This window comes from Dendrobium catenatum, unplaced genomic scaffold (genome assembly GCF_001605985.2).
Source record: "Dendrobium catenatum unplaced genomic scaffold, ASM160598v2 fragScaff_scaffold_1024, whole genome shotgun sequence".
In the NCBI taxonomy this organism is placed as follows: Eukaryota; Viridiplantae; Streptophyta; class Magnoliopsida; order Asparagales; family Orchidaceae; genus Dendrobium; species Dendrobium catenatum.
Genome location: NW_021319486.1, coordinates 2,802,335 through 2,827,196, shown reverse-complemented (window position 1 = coordinate 2,827,196; position 24,862 = coordinate 2,802,335). Strand labels below are relative to the sequence as shown.

At 35.7% G+C, this 24,862-nt stretch overlaps 1 protein-coding gene across 3 annotated transcripts; it reads right to left on the bottom strand.

Annotated features, from left to right (window-relative positions):
* Window positions 1–1,772: 1,772 nt before the first annotated feature.
* On the bottom strand, window positions 1,773–17,967 carry LOC110105094. Of its 3 annotated transcripts, none has more exons than XM_020834461.2 (7): window positions 17,568–17,967; window positions 14,099–14,161; window positions 13,770–13,906; window positions 6,652–6,689; window positions 6,501–6,549; window positions 2,254–2,397; window positions 1,773–2,147 (listed from the first exon to the last, which is right to left on the bottom strand). In XM_020834461.2, exons 1-7 carry the CDS (start codon window positions 17,891–17,893, stop codon window positions 1,981–1,983), a joined length of 924 nt encoding a protein of 307 aa, XP_020690120.1. In that variant the 5' UTR covers window positions 17,894–17,967; the 3' UTR covers window positions 1,773–1,980. The 3 variants fall into 3 exon arrangements, with proteins under 3 accessions (XP_020690120.1, XP_020690122.1, XP_028553824.1); XM_020834463.2 differs by having other exon boundaries at window positions 17,829–17,942; XM_028697991.1 differs by having other exon boundaries at window positions 14,244–17,710.
* Between the last annotated feature and the right edge of the window lie 6,895 nt (window positions 17,968–24,862).

Genomic DNA, 24,862 nt, shown 5'->3' with positions numbered 1-24,862 from the left:
TAAAGTTAAGTTTGAGGCTCCATTTCGGATGACTTTAAGTTAAAAATAATAATTTTTTTAACTAAAAAATTATTTTAATAAGCAATAAGAAATTAGTTACAAATGAAGCCTAAATCTCCTACTTCGCTTGATATCACATAGATTTTTCATTCAAGAGATGGTGTTAGGATAATATAATGGATAGATTATAATTAGAGCAATATAGTTTACAAGCAACAAGTATTAGGAGTTAATAGTTATTTTATAAATATTTGTGAATATTATATTTCTATAAATAAACTAAAAAATTGCTTTAAGAAGTAATAAGAAAGTCATCCCAAACGAAGCCTCCTAATAGTTATTTTATAAATATTTGTGAATATTATATTTCTATAAATAAATTTTAATTGGAGACATTAGGGCATCAGCATTTTTTTTTTTCTTTGTTTTCTTTTTGTTTCGTATCAGATAGTGCCAACGGTTCCTCCAGTAAACAATCAAACGATTGCAATCCATGACAACCAAAAAGAAAGGTCAAATGATTAAAAAATGTAATAAATATGAAAATTAATTAGAATATATAATTTAACACTTTAATATCTAAATCATATAAAAAATATGACTAATATTAACTATCTAAAATGAAACACACATTTTGATGCATATTCTTTGATGGGAAGTGATATTATATAAGTGGGATATAATTTGTATTTTAAATATATAAAAATGCAAGAATTGTATTGTAATATATATATAATTCTCTCTAAAAAAAAAAAGTATTCAAACTCATAGTATAAAAGGACAAATGAGGATAATCACAATAATAGGCCAAATTTACTGAGAGAAAAAACTCATAGGATAGCGAGCCAAGTGAGACTGATAAAAAAGTTCTAGTGTATGTAAGTTTGGCCACACTTTTTGTTAAGGTGAGTGATAGTAAATGTTTGTAGGCACAAGAATTTCCTTTGCTGAGTTTAAATTCCAGCACTTACAAAAATATATTGGAGAAAATTTTGGAAGAAATAACTAGAAATAGACTTTTTTATTGATAAAAGATGAAAAAAAACGAACAAGATATAATGGATCCTCAGTTGGAGAGGAGGATCCGTCTCTCCCAATCTCTAGTCAGCGGCTAGAGCCCAAACAAACCTTAGGAACTATCAAAATTCAACAAATAACCACATAACCCTAACCTAAGAAAAATCTCGTCTATTTTAAAACACACAAATACAACCCTAATTTATTAAACAGCTCATCCCTAAATAATAACCTACCTAACAGCCCCCTCATATTCAAGTACTGGGCCCCACCAAGGGGGCCAGCGGCTACGGTAACCCAGGTAAATAAACCAGCCCCCCGGGCTAGTTCGTCCAGCCCACCTAGGCCGATCCTGGTCTATAAGTGAGCCATCTCCAAGTTGAAGCCAAACTGATTTCTAAATCAATTTAAACGGGAGCAATTTGAAGGTTTTCAAATTTCTGGATTTAATTATCAGGTTTGACCAGAAACACACCATAAATTTACCACAACTTTTCTTACTAAAGACCAATTCACAAAACATCTCAAAACAATCAATGCAGGTTGATTAGCTGGGTTAGCATATTAGATAACCCTGAATGTGACGATGCACTAAAACCGATTCAGAGTGTTCCAGGTAGTTTATATTTGAAGTGATTCTGTCTACTTGCTGCTATAAAAAAATGACTTGTATGCTCATATTTGCAAGGATAGAAATCACTACATATAAACTATAACATGATCTAACTTCAGATCAACAGAATCATATACTAGCATTAGTTCCAACTAGAATTCTTGAATAGTATCTTTGATACTAGAAGTATATTAGAATTGAATGGTTGCATTAGCAGTAAAAATCCCAAAAAATTAGGAAATTTAAGTTGCAATCAAGAATTAACAGCAACCATACAAAAAAAAAATGGCGTTCAGTTATTTAATATCAGTAATATGAAAAAATCACAAGGAATATTGAACCTACCACCGTTATAAACTCGAAATATAGTCTTTCACCATTAATATCTCACCACAGAACTTCTTAGGCACTTGATCCAAATCATTCCCTTCCTGCCATGCCTGACCTACCACAACTCCAGGTCCAGCATGTCGAATGTATATGACCAAATGGTCATTGAAAGGCCAGGGATGCTTCGCTGCAGATTTGACCGAATCAAGATCATAAAGCAAGGGGACAATATCAGCTAATAATAAAGAAATAAATGAAACTGACATTGTAGTTTGAGTAAGAGAATAATATACCAGGTATAGGGAAGCCTTCGGGAAATTCAGACAAGTCTAATAGTCCATCACCAAACTCATATACCAGATCACAAGGCTGCTCTGTAGAAATTATCTCCGTGACTTCTCTTACTGTGAAGTACAGTGGACCATAAAGTTTTGACACTGTAGACGCAATACAAAACGTGAGATATCAAGAAAAAACTAAACCTTTCATAGATCCCATTTGGTTGCTAAAACACGTTTTGAAAAAAGATGACGTTTGCTAAGCCCATCATTTGGTTAACGATCCAGATTGACTTTTACGCTCCGCAAATACCCTTAAAATCCATCAAATATAACAATTTCAATTTCCCACAAAATGAGTGAAGATGAAATCACGATTTTGTAAACCGTGTTATCTATTTAAAAGACTTCAAACTAAGGCCTCGTTTGGTTGGCCGCAAGTTCTCCGTTTCCGATTTCAATCGGTGAAAAAAATTATTATCTTACTGTTTGTTTACGTGATTTTTTCAAAACACCTTTTGCTACATGATGCGGTACACGATAGCTAAAGGGAAGTTCTTAGACAACTTACCACCAATAACAAACTTCCTCACTTTTTACTGCTTTTCACTAGCTTATTTTCCCTTTCTGTTTTTAAGTACAGCATTTGCTTTTATAGGTTGATTTTCCTTTTACAGCAATAGGAAGAAAGATATATAGAAAAGGGGATACATAGAGAAACACAGCTTTTTACAAAAGAAATCACTAATACAAAGAAACTCAGTTTTCTCTATAGAACTTGTGTTCTGCTTCTTGTTTTTGCTTGTGGTTATTCTTGCAGGTAAGACGATTCGTGGGTGCATCACTACACCTTCGTATTTATGCCGATCCAGAAAGAAAAAAAATTATGCTTCTCCGTCCTAATACATCCATTTAAGAACGAACAAAAAGGTCGGGGGAACCAAACGAGGCCTAAATGAGTTCGAAAATGTGGTTTCAGTGTTGCTAGACATGTTAATAGAAAACTGAGTGGTAGAGAGGAGGGTGGCTAGGATAAATGAATTGATAGAAGACAGAGCAGGCCATTAAATTAAACTTGTCGTAAATCCTTTCCACTGAACTCTTTTAAGAAAATTATAGAGTATATAATAGTAAAAATTAGTTTATACTGTAACGGCACAACAGTTTTTGAGTTGGTAATAAAGCACAGCTAGTTACAATGCTTTAAAAGTTGATATGTAGTGCACATCTCTGCAATTTTATCCAATGAAGAAAAAATCAGACAATTTATTATAAAGCCTGACTAGGCCAAGTAATAAGGGGAGCCGAAGTAAACCTAGAATCAAATAACGACTTAGAAGAGTCTCCCTGATTACATGACATAGAGTTTGTTTGGCAGAGCAGCAAGGGTATGCCCATCTCCACAGCAAGCTTCTTCCAAGGTAAAACCCTGTTTTTTCAAGAGAGTTTCCTTGGGAAAGCCTCCCACGTGCAACAACACAATGTTTGAGAAGGCCTCGCCACTTGTGTCACATTCTCTGACACGTGCTGCAAAGCTTTGCCAAACCTAGACTCAAACCAGCATGTTTCATATATTTGGGCTCATCCTTCACGTGATTACCAATATAATATAGTCGGCCCTTAATTTGAACAAATAAGTAATGAGCAGGAATCTGGCACTAGATTTGAAAAATAATTACTTAATTGCTTAATATTTAAGGAGAAAATGCACAAAATAGTCCCCGATTATAAGTGCCCAATTTAGTCCCTAAGTTTTGCATTGCCCCAAGCCCCCAAATTAATCTCTCAACTATTGAAACTTAATCAGATTTAATCATAGGGCAAAAAATGACTGTTAAAATTAATACCAAAGTTAAATGTGAGGGTATTTTAGATAATGCATGAGTATGTGAGATTACATTTCTAATATTGCTCTATTTTGTAATTTAATAATACAAAAAATTTAAATGAACATTAACCTGCTAAATAATAAGAGAAAATAATTTGTAAAAGAGATATTTATAAAAAGCATCAAACTAGTAAGTTATTATGGCATAAATTATATTGGTAATTATTATTTACCTTCTGGGATATTTAACCAACTATAGTTGGGTGATTGTTTTGAACTTTTTCTTGATATTTAAGAAAACCCAACAAAATACTAGAATGTGTCAATGGCATAATTTTTAGCTCGTCCACATATTAAATGATAACTACAAGCATGCTAGAACAAAAATAACTACAAGATGTACTAGAAAATTTTCATCTTGATATTCACAATCTGTAAAATGTGAAAATTCTGCTAATTACAAAAAGGAGTATTGCTTTCAAAAAGTTACCCAATTTGCACTTCATTAAGGTTTTGAGGAAGACGAGTAAACACCACAATGACGAAACAAGCAAGAAAGTAAAAGCAGCGGAAAAGTAAAGGACACTTGGATTTAACGTGGAAAAATTAAAAATAGGAAAAAAACCACGGAGCTACACCACATCAAGAAATCCACTAAAAAAATTGGGAGAAATAAGTACAGATCTCTCTTCTCTCTCGCTCTCCTTGCTTTTCTTCTCACATGCACCGTTCTCAATGCCTATACACACAAACTACTAAGGAGAAAGCCAAGTAAAATAACCCCAAGGGACGCAAATCTTTAGAAAAACGAGAAAGAAAACCGTACAGTCCGTCTCGCAGTGCTGCAACGCCAGTTTGAGGTGATGCGGTGCTCAAGCATCTGTCTTGCACCGCTTCAGCGTCGTATCTATACCATGACGGCGCTCTGCTCTCTGTAGTTCAGTGCTGGGGTGATCGAGAACGCAATGTCGGGGATGTGCTTGGGAAGGCTTTAGCATGGTACCAGTGGAGGGATACGAGGCGACCGATACAGACCTTGAGGGAGTTTAAGGACTATTTATTGGAACGTTTCCAAACAAGCAAGGGAGGGAACTTCTATAAGCAGTTCTTCACTTTGATGCATGAGGGGAAAATAGTGGAGTACCGCGAGCAATTTGAGTATCTCGCCAGTCAACTAGATCGGCTTCTAGAGATTGTACTTGAGGGGAACTTTATGAAGTGATTGAAATTAGAGATCTGCACAACAGTTAGGAAGAGGAGAGGCACCTGGAGAGAGAAACGGGAGGCAGCAGTTCAGGAGGCTCGTATAGGATGACCATCACCTTATTGGCATCCGAGGAGCCAACACCGGACACTATTCGGAGGGCTTCAAAGAAAAGACTACAATAGGAAGAACTGGGGACAACTTCAAGAAGCTCACAGAAATAGAATTACAGGAGAAGAGGGCGAAGGGGCTCTATTTCAGATGTGATGAGAGGTATACGTCGGGGCACATGTGTACGGACCGAACTCTTCATGTTCTTATCGTTTGTGATTATGAGGGAAGGGAGGAGGGTGTCGTATTTCCACCTTGCGAACAAGGTGAGTCTTTGGGAGGTGAGTATTGTTAGATCGGTCCATTAGACCGATCCAGACGGTCCATATCGGACCGGCTTGCGGGCAAAAAGGCGGAGAAGTTCCGCTTCCTGCGTATGCCGATCAAACCGCATAGTCTAAAAAAACATATTATGAAGGTTTTAAGAGAAATTTAGGAGGGAAATTTAAATATAGGGACTGTTAAGAGATTTCCTTTTAGATTGTATGCATCAAATAGTTTGTTTTCCTAGGGTTAGGGCATCTTTAATTTGGCTGAAATATGAGATCTCTTACAGGTTTTGGGCTCTAACGGCAGCATCTGGAGAATTGGGGGAGATAGATCCTCCTCTTGAATAGAGGATCAATTGTATCTTGGTATTTTCTGTTTTCATTTCATCAAATAATACAAATTATCTACTGTTTTTCCTAATTTTGTGTAGATTTTTTGTGAAGAATTCTCGCTGTTTTCCAAAGATTAATAAGAATTACTTGAGATCTACAAGTGCTTCCTATCAAATTAGGAAACTGAAAATCCAATAAGCATTTATTTGTTATCATAAACCTAATGAAAAGTTAAGTAAAATTCGAAACTACTTAGTTATTGTAGAGGATATTCTCGGTCAAGCATAAAGGATATTCTCGGTCAAGCATAAAAACTGATAGTTTGACCACTAAAACTCTAGCGTACAAAGCTCCTACACATATTCAACTTGAAATCAAAGAGTTTAATTCTTAGACTCTAATAAACAAGTCTTTTGACAAATATAAAAAACAAATTAGAAGAAAAAGAGACAAAGAATGCCTGCAAAAATTCTTAAAATAATTTTAAAAAAATTTTATTTGGAATAGATAATCTTACGAAGGATTATTCTTCCATATGTGCTCCCATCCTTCCCTTGGAAAATGGCCTGACTAATGTCAAAATTTAAAAATGCCTTGAGATATTTAGCATTATACATACTTGAAGAAAGAAAAAGCGGTCAGAATAAACTTAGTTAAGTTAATGTGACCTTTCTGAAGTCATTTAACCAAGAAAATGGCATTGGACCTGTTTCAAATGTCCAAAAGCACAAAAAAAATAAGAATCAATAATGCTTATACATGAATTTTAGTAAATGTATATCCAAATGAGTAAAATGGCATAAATAATTTCCTAAGTTGAATAACTGGACGGTTTACATGAAGACATTTTGTGATCAATTAGTTGTTCAAAAATTGCTTATCATGGTGAACTTCTGGGACATCATTGGTGTCTTTTTATAAATTAACCTCAGAGGTGCAATAGTACCTCATATAGTGGGATAAAAGGTTGATGTTGTTGTCGTTGTTGCTGCTGCAGGTGCAAGAGTAGAGAAATGCTAATGACAAAAAAAAAACCATCCGAGATAGAACTTTTGACACAATACAAAAGCATGCACACCATTATTGCAGTTCTGCTATTACAAAAATATTAAACAAAGTCATGCACGCATTCATAAAACAAAATTGGAATAAGAAAAATGTTAATCAATTGAAGACTATTTTATTATAAAATAATGCAACAAATTCTGGATCGTCCATTGTACTTCAAACTAATTATGCATGAACAAACAAGTGAAGAGAAGCAAGGAAAAGACTTTGCCAAAAAGGACTAAAATGGTTAATACCTATGTGTGTGTACAGGCGCCTATGTGTGTGTGTGAGAGAGAGAGAGAGAGAGAGGTAGGCGACTAAACTTAGACTACAAGAACAATTGGCAGTTAAGACTAAAATAAGACACTTGCAATAGACTATGATAGGAAATACTTGAGTTCGCAAGTAACCCTAAGGTAATACTTGAGTTCGCAAGCAACCCTATCCCAAATTGGTGAACAAACAACAGCAAAACTGCTGTTTACAGCAGTTAAACAGCCCCAAACAGTGGAAAACATCAAAGAAATTGAATAGGAATCTGAGAAAAATCAAACCACCCACTTGTACTCCACTAGTAGGAGAAATAAGACAATAACCAAATAAGATTCTTCAATTCAAGAGGAAGAGAACTCTCCAAAATCTCTACCCAAGAAGACTAGAGCCCAAGCCTCCAAGAAGATCCCAAAAATCAGCCCAAATTCAAGATGAAAACCTAAATCCCCCCCTTTCCCCCTCTTTAACTCCCAACCCATACAAAATCCCTAAACAACCCTTCTATTCAAATTTCCCCCCTTCCCTTCAAATTTTCCCTCCAACACTTGAATTAAACCCCATCATGGGCCCCAAGGCTTTCCCCCCTCTTGCCCATTTCCGCCCCATATGGGGCCCGCCTGGAGTTAAGTAAGCACCGGTCCATGTTGGACCGGTCCAGTCGGCCCATGAGGTGCCGACCAAACATAATATCACAATTCATAAAATGAAACAAGTTTCACCTACGAAGTTCACACAATCCCAAAATATATAATGTTTCGTTGAAATATATTCCACGAATGTATGGCCAATCTTATTATACATGATACATTGTCCAAAATCACCTTAATTGGGCACAAACCTCGATGCATATTTGAATTGGAAACTGTCAAGATTAAATTTAGGACCATTAAAACTCCAATTTCAACAAACTTATTGTCAAACTAAACATCTTAATGAGAAAAACCCAATGATATCAAAAGTGGTCCAATACGAGTTCGAATGAGCCTAGATCGAGTAGTCAAAGCATAACTAAAAACATGATAACATCAAATGGATGATCAAATGATCTCCAAATCTTACATACTTGCAGTTGAATCAAATGCCTTGGCAATACAAATCCAATGAGCCTGAGATCGCTTAATTCCGACATCATTAAGGCAATTAAATATTGAATGAATGGTCTACGATTGAGGGAATCAATACAGGTCATCCAATGGAGTGTTTTGAATTTACTTCATGATTATGGGGCATGCCACTCTCACAAATATATAAATATGCCCCTCACTCTCCTCATAAAGAAGGGAGCTAGAGTTTAAACTTAGTCTTGAGATTCAAGAGAGTTGAGAGGCTCTAAGAATCTCAAAGCTCCACATGAGCACCATCGTCAAGCAACCATTTAACGATCTCCATTAGGCCACCACCCAATTATCGCAATCTAACCACCACCCAACTGAAGTCGACAGTGCATCACCCAGCATTGCTGTCAGAACATCACACGACCGCCGCATCAAAACATCTCCTAAAAGTCACCATTGGAGCGGCGCTAAAACACTATCATTGCAGCACCATCACCCTACTATGGATCTCTGACTTCCGTCACCCAACTACAAAACTTTTACCTCCATCGCTTGAATACAAACCTCCAAACACAGCCGCCTGACTATCACCCTCCGACCACTGTCACCCGACTACTGACCTCCGACCACTATCACCAAACTATGGTTCTCCGACCATAGTCGCCCGAATGCCGACCTCTAACCATAATCGCTCGATTACAAACATTTTAGACTAGTGTCACTTGATTACAACCCTCCAACCACCAGATCTCTAACCACCATCGCCTGATTGTGGTCTCTAACCATCATCATCGCACAACTGCGGTTCTCCGACTACAATCATCTAATTGCAATCCTCCAACCACCATCTCCCAACCGCAATCCTCTAACCTCCATTGTCTGACTATGGTCTTATGACAGTTATTGTTAGGCTACACGGATGCCCGTTGACTTCAGCACCTACCATCGCAAATAATGTCAATGTGAGCCATTATTTATAAGAGCAATGCAAACCATCAACACCAACTCTGACTCTTGATGTCATAACTGAGATTTATGTTGGGCTTCTTGAGCTATGGTCTCCCCTTCTCAAAGGAATATGACCAGACAAAAAAGCAAACAATCTCTTAAAGACAGCTCTTACGCCTTAGGGTACTTCCAACTTTAAACACGAGATATATTCTATACAATATATGTTTGCTACATTGAATCAATGCCTTCCCCCGGAGAATGGTATATTTTATAACAAAAGACAAATACTATTGGAATCATATTAACTGGGTCAAGCCCCATGATTTTTCTCTTCTCCCAGTTTTCCACATAACAAATTCTAGTATCTTTTACAATTCTACACTCCTTATTGTTTGTGCATGTTGGATCTTAACACAAATGCTAAGATAACAAACTCTCTATCTCTCTACAGCAGCGAATATTCTGGCACGCAAAAAGGATTTATTGCACCAAAGAAGCGCAAAAGAAAAACAATGAGAATAAATTATACAAAAACTTCTACATAATGTTTTAGGGTGTAAATTTGTCATCACTTCCTCAAATTTAACCCCAAATAGTTGGGACAAGGTTAAAGATGATTATATTGAACCTGTAGTTCCTGAATTTTTATTTATTGTGTGGTGGATGAATTTAATGTCCTTTTCCTTTAGTAGGTTGTCAAAGAAAATATATCCTAATAATGATCAATTTTTTAACAAAATGAATTCAAGGCCTTAGCAAAACTATCATAGAAGTTGTTTGCAACTTTGTTTAGGCCTTTAGGTACACACCTTTGTTTGTAATTTAAAGAAAGTTGAAAAATATCCCCGAGAAAATTAATTGAATGTGGGATCATTTCTCTAAGAGTTTAGGTTTTAAGATAAATTTAAGATATAAATTAATGTTTTTTTATCATTCCTAATTTCAAAACATGATAATATTTCTTCAATCTTACTCATATATTAAGTTAAAGGCATTGTGCTTTGTTATAAGAAGTTATATTCATCGAGCAATCAACCATCATAGGGCGATAATATGCAATTTCTTTTAATAAATTTCATTTCAAACCATATGGTAGTAGATTTTAACCCCAATCATCTCTTTTTTTCCTACAACTATTCAATATATTTTTTCCTATCCTACAAGTTTTAATTCCACAAATCCTATTTGGCATTCACATGACATTGTTTGCTAATAAAAAAAGCATTCATATCCATCACCCCATCAGAGCAAGTTTTAGGATCAATCCTCCCACAACACAAATGCATCAATTTTTCTTTTTTAATCTTAGTTATTTCTTTCATGTTGAGTCCCACATCTCCTAAAAATGCTATGAATGAGTTCTTCATTTAGGCTTGGTTCATTATCAGGTTCTTGTAAGCATCATTGATTAGTTTCTAATGTGTTATGAATCTTGGAGAAATTCTTGAATGAAGGAGAGAGATGGAAGGGAGGAGTGAGGAGAGGGAGACAACTTTCATAGGAATTCTTTATTTCTTATTCATGGGCCCCATACACACTACAAAGCCACCCTTATTTACAAGCTAAACAAGATAAAATGCACCTAGATACAACCAACCTAAAATTGGACCAATATCTAATAAATTCCATCTAGGTCCGATTTTACAAAAATAAGAAAAGATATTTGTTGTCCACAAAGAACTGCCCCGCTGGTTTTCCCCGCCAATTGGCTCTACCAGACGGTTACAAACTTCCTCAAGCAGCTCTGCCATCTTCTCAAGTCTCCTATCGCCCCAGTCCTAGCACAGCTCCACCTCTGCTCCACCTACTTTCGTATCCGTTACTTGAAATCACAAAGTCCAAAAAATGTCATGCACGCGCCTGTGCAGCATCCGACGCGTGCGCCCAGGCCTGGTGCGTTCTCCCGCATGCCTCCCTAGGGCAAACCCCACACGTGAACACCCTTGGATCGTGTCTGCCCACGCCTCGCGCTCGCGCCCCAGACCCTGCACACGTTGCAGCACGCCTTCACCTGTGTGTCCTGCGCGTGTTGTCCCGCACGACCAAGGCTTCACCTCTGCTCCGCATTCTCTAGCTCAAACACCCGCACCAAGTTGTGGACAGCTTGTGTGCCCTGCTCCCGCGCGCATGGACACAAAATGAGATTTTATGTGGTATATTAGTAAATATAGAAGTTTATGTGTTAAATATGTATTTTCAATAATTAAAGGTTTCAGATTCCAACTGCAACTTAAGATGAAAAGCAAGATAAAAATTCAAATCATATATTTATAGAGTCTGCATCCCATAGCATATATGGCTGGCATAAGATCAACCCAATGTACTTCCAGAAACTTCAAACTTAATGTTATCTAATACTCAATTAGAAAGCAACGTAAATAGAGACTCGGATCTATCAAAATAACCTCGATGCATATTTGAATTGGAAACTGTCAAGATTAAATTTAGGACCATTAAAACTCCAATTTCAACAAACTTATTGTCAAACTAAACATCTTAATGAGAAAAACCCAATGATATCAAAAGTGGTCCAATACGAGTTCGAATGAGCCTAGATTGAGTAGTCAAAGCATAATTAAAAACATGATAACATCAAATGGATGATCAAATGATCTCCAAATCTTACATACTTGCAGTTGAATCAAACGCCTTGGCAATACAAATCCAATGAGCCTGAGATCGCTTAATTCCGACATCATTAAGGCAATTAAATATTGAATGAATGGTCTACGATTGAAGGAATCAATATAGGCCATCCAATGGAGTGTTTTGAATTTACTTAACCCACATCAACCTATGCACTATTTATTAACAAAAGACTGGTGTGGTATATTGCGGAACAACCTAATTTAAAACTGGACTAATATCTAACATAATGTTTAAAGCAATCATTAATTCAGCTTATGGCATGTTTAGCTGATATTAATAACTCTTATAATTAGTATTATTAAATATTTAGAATATTATCGTTTTGTTGATCCGTGAACATACCATGATAATCACCCCACTTCAAAGAAACAAGATCTACTCTCTGATGTCAATTTGATACAAAAAAATTAAGGGATTTTTACATACATAACACCTAAAAATATGGAAATACATATTTAACATCTAAACTTCTATATTTACTAATATACCACATAAATCCCCTTTTTTAATCAATTATAACATTCCGTTTAAACCTTCCGTAAAAAATCACTATCAACGATTTTCTTCCTGTCAATGGCATCCTTTCAAAGTGAATACAAGTATCTCATCGCTTCAATGGAGTGGTAGAATAGAGGGAAAATGAGATTTTATGTGGTATATTAGTAAATATAGAAGTTTGTGTTAAATATGTATTTTCAATAATTTTAGATGTTATGTATGTAAAAATCCCAACAATTAAAGGTTTCAGATTTCAACTGCAACTTACGATGAAAAGCAAGATAAAAATACAAAAATTCAAATCATATATTTATAGATTCTGCATCCCATAGCATATATGGCTGGCATAAGATCAACCCAATGTACTTCCAGAAAACTTCAAACTTAATGTTATCTAATACTCAATTAGAAAGCAACGTAAATAGAGACTCGGATCTATCAAAATCTTGTCGTTTGAATACATCCATGGATAGTAACAGGAGACTCAGACAAATAGGACCCACATAACAAAAAGACCACAATAATAGAAGTCGAAACCACCAATGGCATCAATAGTAGCATAGGAGTAGGAACCGTAGGAAACATCAGAACACCAACAGTAAATCAAAGACATCCATAACATTTGAATTAACCTATAGGTCTTGAACTTGAAGATAGTCTAGAACCAAGCCAACCTAATATCATGCCAAACAAATAGACCAACCTAATATTAAAACATTAGGAATACGAACCACCAATGGGATTGATAGCAGAATAGTAGGAATCGTAGATTGGGGGATGATGAAGATTGAGGAGTAAATACCACAATGATGAAACAATCAAGAAAGTAAAAGTAGTGGAAAATTAAAAGACACCATGATTTAACGTGGAAAAACTCAAAATAGGAAAAAAATTACTGAGCCACACCACACAAAGAAATCCAATATAAAAATTGGGAGAAATAAGTACATATCTCTCTTATCTCTTCTCTATCATTCTCTCCTTGCTTCTCTTCTCACATGCACCGTTCTCATAATTTCCCTAACTGAAGATGGTGGTGTTCCTAAAATGGAGGTTAGCCACCATTCACATGATGACTCCTCTCTAGAGCTAGTTGAACTCTAGTAATTTCTCTGTTGATGTTTCTAGATGAATCTCTGTCCATGATGAGAAGCATCGAGAAAGAGGAAAATATCAAAAAATACCCATAACATTTGATAGAATATCAAGCACTTGGCTCATTGTGTTTAGATTAAATTGCAGCAGCTCATAGAGAGAAGATGGTAATGTTCCTAAATGGAGGTTAACCACAACAACCAAAAAGTAGGCACCTTTGCTGGTTCTACATCTCCAATACTCTGGAGGCATGGAATTGACATCCATGGACAGCAATGCAGATGCTACTTGTTTAGCCAGCTTAGCATCCTGATAACGTGTACCTGTTAGTTCCCAAATCTTAGGTATATGCCTGCACTTAAAGAGGCAATTTAGAATTAGCAGGTAATTGCTTATGTAAGAAAAATCTAAAGAATGCTAGAAGTTGGGGGAACTTATGCAGTCAGGCCAAGCAATACCACACATATCAAAAGAGTGAGAATATTCTTTTTTTTTTTTTCAAATCATTATGAGCATCAAAATAAAAAAAGAGGCATAAAAATACTTAGGCTTTAGTGAAGCGAGCAATCTATGCCTCCTTTCTTCAGGAATATCTTCAAGTTTCTTCCTGTCATAAAATATGTTAATTTATGATCACGAAATACAAAGTCATTCCATAGATATGACCCAGCAATCAATGCCATGCAAACCGTGATAGTATAACCATATCAAGAAAAACATTCTTTGGAAGATGGCTGCCACCTGCAAGATCTTTCAGAATTATCATAAAAAAAAATAATTTCAAGGTATCACTTTACTTCCGTAGACAACCATTCATTAGGTTTTCTATTGATTGATTGTTTAAAAACTCTAGTGAACTTCAATTAGTTACCCAAATCTTACCTTTATCCACACTTCAGGCCTACGGTTTTCAAAATTCGTGAGTACTTTTACCTTCACAACCAGGTGCCTTTACATTTCTTGTCAACAAGCTACAAAATGAACCGTTAAAATAAACAACATTACGAATTGAAAGAAGGGCTTTGCTGGTCTACAATACTTCCTTGCAAATCCCCATAGAAAGGGGGGTAAGGAGATTATCCCTATGGCATGTCACCCCGCATGCAAGCAAGACTCCGATAACATTGGAGATTTCCTTAGCCCGGTTGATAAGCACTAACAGAGCTGTCATAGATGTGGAAGGTCTCCTAGCAGTCTAGTCACACTAATGAGAAACTTAACTATTTATGAGAAGACTCCCTTCGTGCTAGGTGGGCTGGGATATCTGTTGACGCTATTGGGAGCTTCACAAAAGGTGTATCCCACACACTCAAACACCAACAAGCCCTGATTCAACCATTAACACCATTGCGTCTTGATTAAATTGTGAGGAAGACCAAAATAAAGGTAACTAAATGTAAACTTCTGAAAAAAGTTTAGTTATATTACTCTACATATGGGTTTGTCAAAAGTGCTAGGTGATGCAACGCATGAAGATTATTCTAAGAAATGTTTAATATTAAAAATTAGACTTATATTTTATTGCAATTACAATTTTATTTAATAGATTATCTTTATTTCAATTTATAACATAGGATTAATAGGAACTATTAGATTTGGATTATATTTGATATCAAAATATTATATCTAATCTTTGTAATCATATTTCTATAAATAGAGATTCATGGCTTATATTTGAACGGATTATTGATTGATGAATGATATTATTATTGAGACAATCATACAACTTATCTTTTGATCCAAGTTGAGTACACGGCATTTCCCTTAGTTTCTTCTCTTTTTTCCTTCTCTAGTATTCAAATTCCATCAGTTTTACATCGGGGTGAATATCCTTAAAATTTGCTCCAAAATTCATCTAGCTTTGCAATTCCTACCTCCAATCAACCTCCTAATCTAATTGCCACGATCTTCCTAATCCAAATTTCTCTAGTTATCTTGTTCTTTCTTATTCTTATTCTTCTCTACAGTAAGTTTCACAACAATGGTGGTTCTCGGATTGAGATTTTGCTAACCTGATTTATGGTCTTTTTATCTCCCCCACCTTTTTTTTTTTTGGGAGTTACTGACATCCTTGAATTGTCATTTATCATCATCCAGATCCAACAATCCTCAATGATCATAAGTATTGAATCCAATTGCACAGATGCCTCTCCAAATTCCACTCCGAGTCCCTTCTCCATTTCCCTCATCAAGATTTGTCAGTATTATGCCACTCAAAGCTTAACCACACCATCTTACGCATCCCATTGTCAACACCTTCTTATGATTCATATCTACCACCTGCTGCTCCTAGCCTATGTCAAATCTACACAAATATCTCGCCTCCTAACCACATTATTAAGATCCACCTCCTTCCAAGAGAACTCAAGCGAGTTGAAGTTCTTGTCATTCCACCGACGGTCTTCCCAATCTACCTTTTTCAACTCATCAAGATGAAAGCGCCTTCCTGATCAAACAATACATCAAGCCACCTCTCGCCATATCTCTTTGTCGCCAAGCCTCTCCTCACTAGATCTCTATGTCTCCAGCCTCAAAAAACCTATTTTCAACTCTTCCACAACCTCAGTGTCTTCATTCAACCTTGAGGGTAAGGTTGGTTTTGAAGGCATAGGTAATGATAGGTTAATGAGGATGAAGTTGATTTAATTATTATGTTGGGCTGATAAGAGTAGTTAATTAGATAAAATTTAGTTAGCAAAGGATTAGTAGCTTTTTTAATATATAAATACTCCTGTTGAAGAGAATTTAAGGTACATATCGATGGATGAATAAATGAAAGTTCTCTCTCTTCCATGTTGTTCTTCTCCCTCTCTTCTTCTTCGAGCTTGAGAAAATTAGACTTGCCTGGTTATCTTGCTCTTGTTATTTTTATAGGAAGGTTCGCAACAATGGCGCTCTAGTTGAGATTTCCCCAACCTTTGTTCTGGTCTCTATATCTCCACCTCCTTCTGGAGTTGCTGATGTCCTTGAATTATTATTCATCATCATCCATATCCAACAATCCTTAAAGATCCAGACCAAACACAACTGTCCAGCCCTCCTAATTTCCCTCCGATTAAACCACTTCTGACCCAACTGCACGTCTGCACGCACCATCTCTCTTGCATCCAACAATCAATGCCTTCCCATACCACAAGATACATCGTTGCATCACCCACCATATCGTGTCAATTTCACTGCCTTCTAACCACTAGATCACCAAATTTATGCACAGATCTCGCCTCCCAACCACACTGTCAATATCCACCTCTTCACAAAAAAAACTCAAGTGAGTCGAAGTTCTTGTCTATTTCATCGATGCCCTTCCCAAACCACCTCTTCCAAATCATTCAAGGCCAGCACCAGCTCCAAATCCAACAATCCTTCAAGACACCCCATGCTAGACCTTGATGTCTCCCACCCTCAAGAAACCTGTCATTCAACTCCTTCCACAATGTTGTCGTCTTGTTTGACTTTGAGAGCAGGCAGGGTCAGTTTTTTATTAGTATTATATAAATACTCCTATTAAGGAGGAATTAGGGGACATATGGATGAATGAATGAAAGTAATTCTCTCTATATTCCCTATAATTGTTCTTCACTTCTACCACTTCTGTTCTTTGTAAAGCTCGGGCAAGCTAGAGCTGCCTAGCTATCTTGTTCTTGTTCTTTTCAACAGGAAGGTTCAAAACAAAATCTCTTGGTGTGTTCATTGTATTCGTTCAAGGTATACAATTATGCATGTTTTTCATAACAGCGCTCTCTAATCATCTAAGACGCGCAAAACACAGATGGATAAAACACACCGCCCGGGTTTTACCTTCCAGCCAAATACTACTTGTTTGCAAGAACGTTTCCCCCTCATTCAACAAACCCGCGAAACGGAATTAAAATGGAAACTCAAACAAGGATAAAAAGCTAAAAAAAAAAAATCCTTGCCTTCATTCTGTGACCAAATGCAATTGAAAGAAACGACTAAAAAACTAATACGAAAAAAAAACATGTCGATGAACTTCTTCATCGCTTGAAGTTAACCAGAGGTAGGCAGCAGGGTTGTAAGATTCCGGGTCGAGGGGAATAAGCTCCGTGGGAGGATCCACGAAGGCCACAATGTCCTGCTCATCAATATAAGATATTCTTCCTCCGGGAAGAATCTCGTAAGGTTTTTCATCCCACGTTGAGTGGTTAGTCCCTTCTCCCCGAAGGCAAAGATGCTTCCACCTGCGAGGACAGCTCAGGCGACCCGCATGAGAAGAAGGAAAGAGGGAGAGATTGTTGAGCTCGCTGGAACCTAACCCTAATCGGACCCATTTGGGTTGAATTTGGAACGAAATCGTGCAGGTGGCGACGCCGTGGTCCATTTTCAGGCGATGGATTCTGAAGAGGTGGGTGTAGGGGATTAGGAGGGTTTAAGCCGCGCGATGGGCGATGCGGTTTATATCCGTTTAGGATGGTTCGTTCTGATTCCGGTGCTTTTGACTAGTTGATAGGGTAAAGTATATTTTCATTTGTAATACTAAATTGTTTTTATTTATAAATTACTATTTTTATTATATTTATCAAATTTATCTCTGAATATTAAAATTCAGAAAATATTATAACATGTATTATTTATTTATATCAATTTCATATAGAGGTTTTATTTGGGACGGCTTTCCTTCTGCTTCTTAAAGCAATTTTTTAATACAAAAGTTAAAAAATTTTAACTAAAAAATTGTTTTAAGAAACAGTAAAAAAACCGTCTCAAATGAAGCTAAAGAGAGAGATTATCTATGTAGAAATTGATCTTATATAGGTGTAATGTTAGACTTGAAAAAATAAATAATTAAATAAGTATAATCTATTTTTATGACACGAAATTTTATGTATATGCATGCATCAATAGTTGATGTTAAATATGGACTTGATCATCATTGTATTGCACGTTGTAAGAAGCGGTCTCATAGTCATTGGCTCAACTAGCCTGAAGTGCTTTATGTAGTTTGTAGCTTTCATAAGGCTTGGTTTCCCTTCAATCATGATTGAGTAAGGTTCAGAGAGTAATAAGTGACTCCCACAATAGATCCAGATGATCAAATGGGGTATATGTATGTGATAGTTGATGATGATTCTGTCTGTGAGACCTGATGGTTGATGTGATAAATTATAATGTAAAAAAAAGACTGAATTATTAAGACACGCGGCTTGGAAAATATGTTGATATAAAAATATGAAATGTTTGAGCCTAATTTATATGGTTAAACATTATGATATTATGATTTTAGTTGCCTAAAAAATTGGATAATTTTTAATGTCATCTATCCATATAGATGCAGTATGATGACAAGAATGAATTTCATATGGCGATTCTAACAAGTAGTCAAGTCTTTTTGCTCTTCTAATCTTCCCCGCATAACAAATATATTTTTTCGTTCTCATTGTAAATGATATTATTCTTTATTCATGGTTTGAAAAAAGTGTTTTCTCTATTCAATCGAATCGAATGAGCAGAATTCAAAAAAGAACACGATAGAAAAAAAAAATGTGATGAAATGAATCAAATGATTGAGATACTTGATAAGGTGTTAAACGCCCAGCGAAAAGAATACAAGCATAAGAGATGTATGAGATTTAAGTTGTTGAGTTATAAGACCGATATTTACATTGCAAAGACATGCTCAATTGTTGTTTATTAATGTTATTGAGAGAATTACACTTGTGGATGGTTTCCTTCCATCGTTGAAGATGAAACTTTTAAGGGAATGTTAGGCGGCTAGTGCAATGAATCAAGTTCTTCATAAAATTTCATGGTTTTATCAAGGTAGTCATTGAATGGAAAATGAAGTTCAGGATGGGTTGTTCTAGAATGGAGGTCTTAAATGTTCAGAGCTTACATATTACTCCAATGTCTACACCATCAAATGCTTTGATCATGCTTCTCCATGCATCTTATATATATATATAGACAAACTGTGAAGTTAGATATCAAAAATGATCAGAAGTAAAATATAGATTTATATAACTCTCATTCTAGCACTTTAGTAAGATAATGATAGTGTTTAAGCTTGCAAAAATTCATTACAAAAAGAATTGCCAAACAACCCAAAGAATTTCAATATAAAACCCATCATATATAAAAAATTTGAGAAATAACTTTGACCTATAAGATCTTATAAATGTAAAATTCTTATTTAATACATCGCATATTCTAATTAATAATTAAAAGATATAGATATAATTAATTTTAAATTAGCTTAGATAATGTTTCATCGGGGCAACATAAATTTAAAAAACAACCCATTAAAATTTTCAAATTTAAGGTCCCTACATATTCATGCTGATTTTATAACATTATAATAATTAAGTTTTGATGCATCATCAAATAATTTTTATGACCGGGCATGAAGCTCGAAGCAAATTTGAATTAGAAATTTTTGAAATTAAATTTGATACCATCGGAACTCCGCTTTTAGCAAACTGAATGTCTTGAAAAGAAGAACACAACGACTCCAAATTTGACCCAATCCGAGCCCCAATGGGTCAAAATCATGGGACTGAAGCACATTTAGAATGTTTCAAAATATAAATTGGATAATCAAATGATATCCAAATGTGACATGCTTGTAGTGAATCAAGCAGCTTGACAAGATGAATCCAACAAGCCTAAGATCATCAAATTCTGACATCATTAAGGCACTCGAATACTTGATAAACTATCTACGAGCAAGGGAATTGATTTCGGTCGCACCCAACGCGCCCTTGATCTTCTCCCTATTTACTGGTCATGCCACTCTAAAAAAATTACAAATAGACCCCTCATTCTTCATTGAGGGAGGATCAAGCAAGGATGGTAGGAGAAGAGAGAAAAAAAGGGAAATAAGACAGGATATGAAGATAATTCTGAAATCTCTCTTGCCACTAAGCTCCTTCTCGACCACCGACTCTTGTCGGACTTCAGCTCGGCCACCAACTGTCGTCGGACTTACGCCCGACCACCAATTGCCGTTGGACTTCCATAAGGCCAACAACTAATGTCGAATTTATGCCTGACAATCGACCATCACTGAACTTTTGTCGAACTTCCACTCGCCACCAACAGTTATCGAACTTACACCCGACCACCAATTATCGCCGAAATTCCACTTGGCCACCAACTGATGTCGGATTTACGCTCGGCCACCGACCATAGTTGGACTTTCGTAGGGCTTTTGTTTGGCCACCATATGTCGTTGAACTTATGCTCGGTCACCGATTATCGTCGGATTTTCTCCCGGCCACCATTGCCCAACTATCATCTTTTTGACCTCCATCACCCACCGACTAGGGTCCTTCCGACCATCATTGCCCGATTATAATCTTTCTGACCATCGTCGTTCGGCGACTATGGTCATTCCGATCTCCGTCTCCTGACTACGGTCTCTTTGACCATTGTTGCCCATCAACTACGGTCCTTCTGAGTTTTTTTGCCAAACAATAATTTTTCCAACCATCGTCACCTACAGACTATGGTCCAACTAACTAAACAAACATGCCAACTTTGATTCTTCCAACTCCCACTATGTAAAGCAATCTCTATGATGTATATTTGTTACATCAAGCTAAGACCTCCTCCTCCCCCCCAAAGGAAAGGTCTTATTTTTAATCGACTGCAAACACCAGTGATTTTATTTAATTTTGGCTAGGTCCCATAAATTTTTCCCCTTTTCAGTGGTTTTCATGTAAAAATTTTGGTGTCTCTTTTGAATACCATACCTCTCTCTCTTTTGTTTGATTGTGTTGGATCATCATACAAAACTAAGACATTAAACTTTATATTTCTCTATCACCGTGAATATTCCAGGATGCAACAAGTTCATTTTTCTTTTAATATTTATTAGAAATTCATAAATGAAGAATAAACAATTTAAACTAGAATGGTGGAAGTCATGTCATATAAAGATATGTTTTAGACAATTTTCTTATTGTTTTATTTTACTTGGCTATTACTTTCTTGTTATTTATCAAAAAACTTTGTGATAAATTTTTTAAATGCTGCATCAGAAAGATGATGTAACTATAATTGAGATAGAGAAGACTGAAATTATAATTGAAGAGGCTTGGTTCACTGTGCTCTGGGGAGGTATATGTTGACATCTTGGGAGTCAATGTAACATGTAAATTTTTTTTTCAAAATCATGATTTTATAAAATGATTTTGTTATGAAAATTAAATATGTATATTTTTAGATGATACATAATTTGATGTTCACAATAAAGAGGCAAATGATACGGCTCAAAAAAATTAATTGATTAGTATGAATCGTAATGCATTATTAAAATTGAAAAAAATTTATAATTAAATTTAGAATAATTCGAGCAGTGGTTTTAACAAATTTATAATTGAATTGGAAATCTCTTCAAGTCAAGTAAAAAAACACAAAAATTGGTTCGAAATTAGGCTTCGTTTGGGACAATTTTGTTACATTTTTCTAATTGTTTTCTAAAACGACTTTCTAGTTTAAAATTTCTAATATAATAAAATTTTGTATTAGAAAGCACAAAAAAAGCTGTCCAAAACAAATTTTAATTCAAATGAACCCAAATTAATAACTTGAAGTATATTTAAAAAAAAAATTGAGATAAATTGAAAGATCAAATGATATCCAAATATTTAGTAAAGAAAAATTAACAATAATTGTTGAGGGTTGAATATACGCGGTACCAGAGTGAGAAGATTTTTCATCTTAGTGTTGTATGGATATCCAACACACAATAGAGAAATAAAAAACACTAGAGTTTTTATGTGGAAACTCGATCTTAGAAAGGGAACAAATCATAGGGCCTGACCCAGCCCAACTGATTCAACTATTGTTTGAATATGTTGCAAAGCTTACTCCGTCCTTTAATTAGAAGACAGTGAAATTATGATAATAGAGCGAGTTGGGAGGAAGTCCGGCGACGGTCGGTGGCCGGCGTAAGTCCAGCGTCAATAGCTGGTCGGACGAAAGTCCGACGATTGTTGGTGGCCGGTAGGAAGTCCAGGGACGGTCGGTTGTCGTGCAAAAGTCCGACGACGGATGGTGACCGAGTAGAAGTCCAGCGACGACAGGTGATTCGAGGATGGTCTGACGGTGGTCGAGGAGGAGCTTGGCGACAAGAGATATCTCAAACTTATCCTCCTCCGTCATCTTATTCTTTTGTTTTCTCTCTCTCTCTCTCTCTCTCTCTCTCTCTCTCTCTCTCTCTCTCTCTTTCTTGTGAAGAATGCGATGTCTATTTATAATTTTTTAAGAGTTGCATATTTAGTAAATAGTGAGAATATCAATGATAGGTTGAGAGTGTTTTGAATGAGCGGCAAATACCGATTCCCTTGATCATGGACCGTGTATCGTGCATTTGAGTATTTTAATGATATTAAAATTCAAAGATCTTGGGATCGTTGTATTCGTCTCGTCGAGTCGCTTGATTCAACTATAAGCATGTCATAGTTGGAAATCATTTGGTCATCCAACTTATGATTTGAAGCTTTCAAATGTGTTTTGGACTCTTGATTTAGACTCATTTGTGTTCAAATTGGATCGAATTAACCTTTAAGGACATATATATTAAGACACTTTTGAAGTGCCTTAAAGAAGTTTTTATTAAGGCTTACTTTTTTGGGCGCTTGTTACCAGTGATTTGGTGCCAACATGGCTTCGTGCGATAAGTTATGCCAGCTACTTCTTAGTTTTTAAAGTTTTGATTCAACTTTGTCTTAAGATTCATGCCCAACCTAGATAATTTTTTTTATGATATATCAAAAATAATAATAAACTTAAATTTTGTTTAATTTTTTTATCACAACAAATTTTAGAATTATTTAATTTATTTTAAGAATATTATAAAATGAATATTGTACACATTTCAATTTATATTTAATGATTTTGAATTTTATCCTCATTTATATTTAGATATTGAACTCTGATTATAAATGTTGCTCAATTTTCCAGAATGTTTTTCCTCTTCGTTTTTTTCGAAGTCGGATGCATATTAATTTGTTAACTCATATGTTCTTAAAATTATGATTAAAATTCACATAAAATAAAATATTCAAAATAAAAATTTTCAAATAATAAACAGGACTAATTTTTTTTTCCTAATAAAGCTGCTATGCAAATCTATGTTTCAATATATATATATATATATATATATATATATATATACACTACGCAGGTGGTCTTGACTTGGAGAAATTGTTACGTGCGGAATCCGGGCGCAGGCTTGTGTTAGGACTCCAATCAGAATAGTCCATGTCGCTTGTATATTATGTACAAATTGTATACAATGTATGTACAAACTGACATGACATGTTCTGATTGGAGTCCGGATGCCCTCCGGACTCCGCACATAATAATTTCTCCTTGATTTGTTGGTTGAGAGCTTTTGCTACCTACGACGAGATCTTCAATTCAAAACTTGCATATATGATGTACGTGCGAGTGTACTTTTTATTGGTCAAAATCTTTTTTTATTGTGAAATTTATGTTAAGATACAAATTAATTTTATATTTTCACTAAATTACGAATCATGATTGATTTTGCACAACCATGTTAGTCCTACTCCTCCCAAACTTTACAAGACAATTTCAAGTGATAATGAGGCGATGCAAATAATAGGACAATGTACTAACAGTAGGCAGGTTGAAGTTGTTGTTACGTTATAAGAGGATGCATAGGCTAATATGAACTTGGAAGGTTTAGAGCATTGTCCTAGAAACAACAGAGCTAGTAATGTTGCTTCAAACAACATTGACTTTAAAAACTTAAGCAGTGATTAACTTATGCGACCAATCAGTGATGATAAAATATTAGAAATTTGTTCTTGCTTTCATGATGCTAGAGACTTCAAAATTTTCCTTTATTTTTGATATGGAGAAAGGTTTGGGATAAGCAATTAGACATGTGTATCTTGACGCATGACATTGGGTGTGCATGCGTCATTCGTGGAAGAACAAGAAGAAGCAATTTCTACATAAAGGTTGATTTTGAACAAAGGTTTGATAAAAGGCTTACAGCTTGCAGTTGGAGGGGGAGAGTTGGTCCCTTATATTGAGCAGTGTGTTAGGGAAGTCACAACACGAAATGAATTCCTCGTTACTAGGTATGCTTCTGTGACGCCCCAGGCATCCATAGTGAAAGGATTCGTCGACAGTCTCGATCAATCTCCATTCCTGCTCCTTTGCTCGGACCTGAAATTGTCAACCACATATAATGAGCTTTACAAAGCCCAGCAGGTCACCTAATACCTATAACTGAAATCAAAGCACGGCGATGCTATCAATATGCATGTCAATCTATCAATCTGAATCAGTCAATGGTCAATGAGTCTATGCA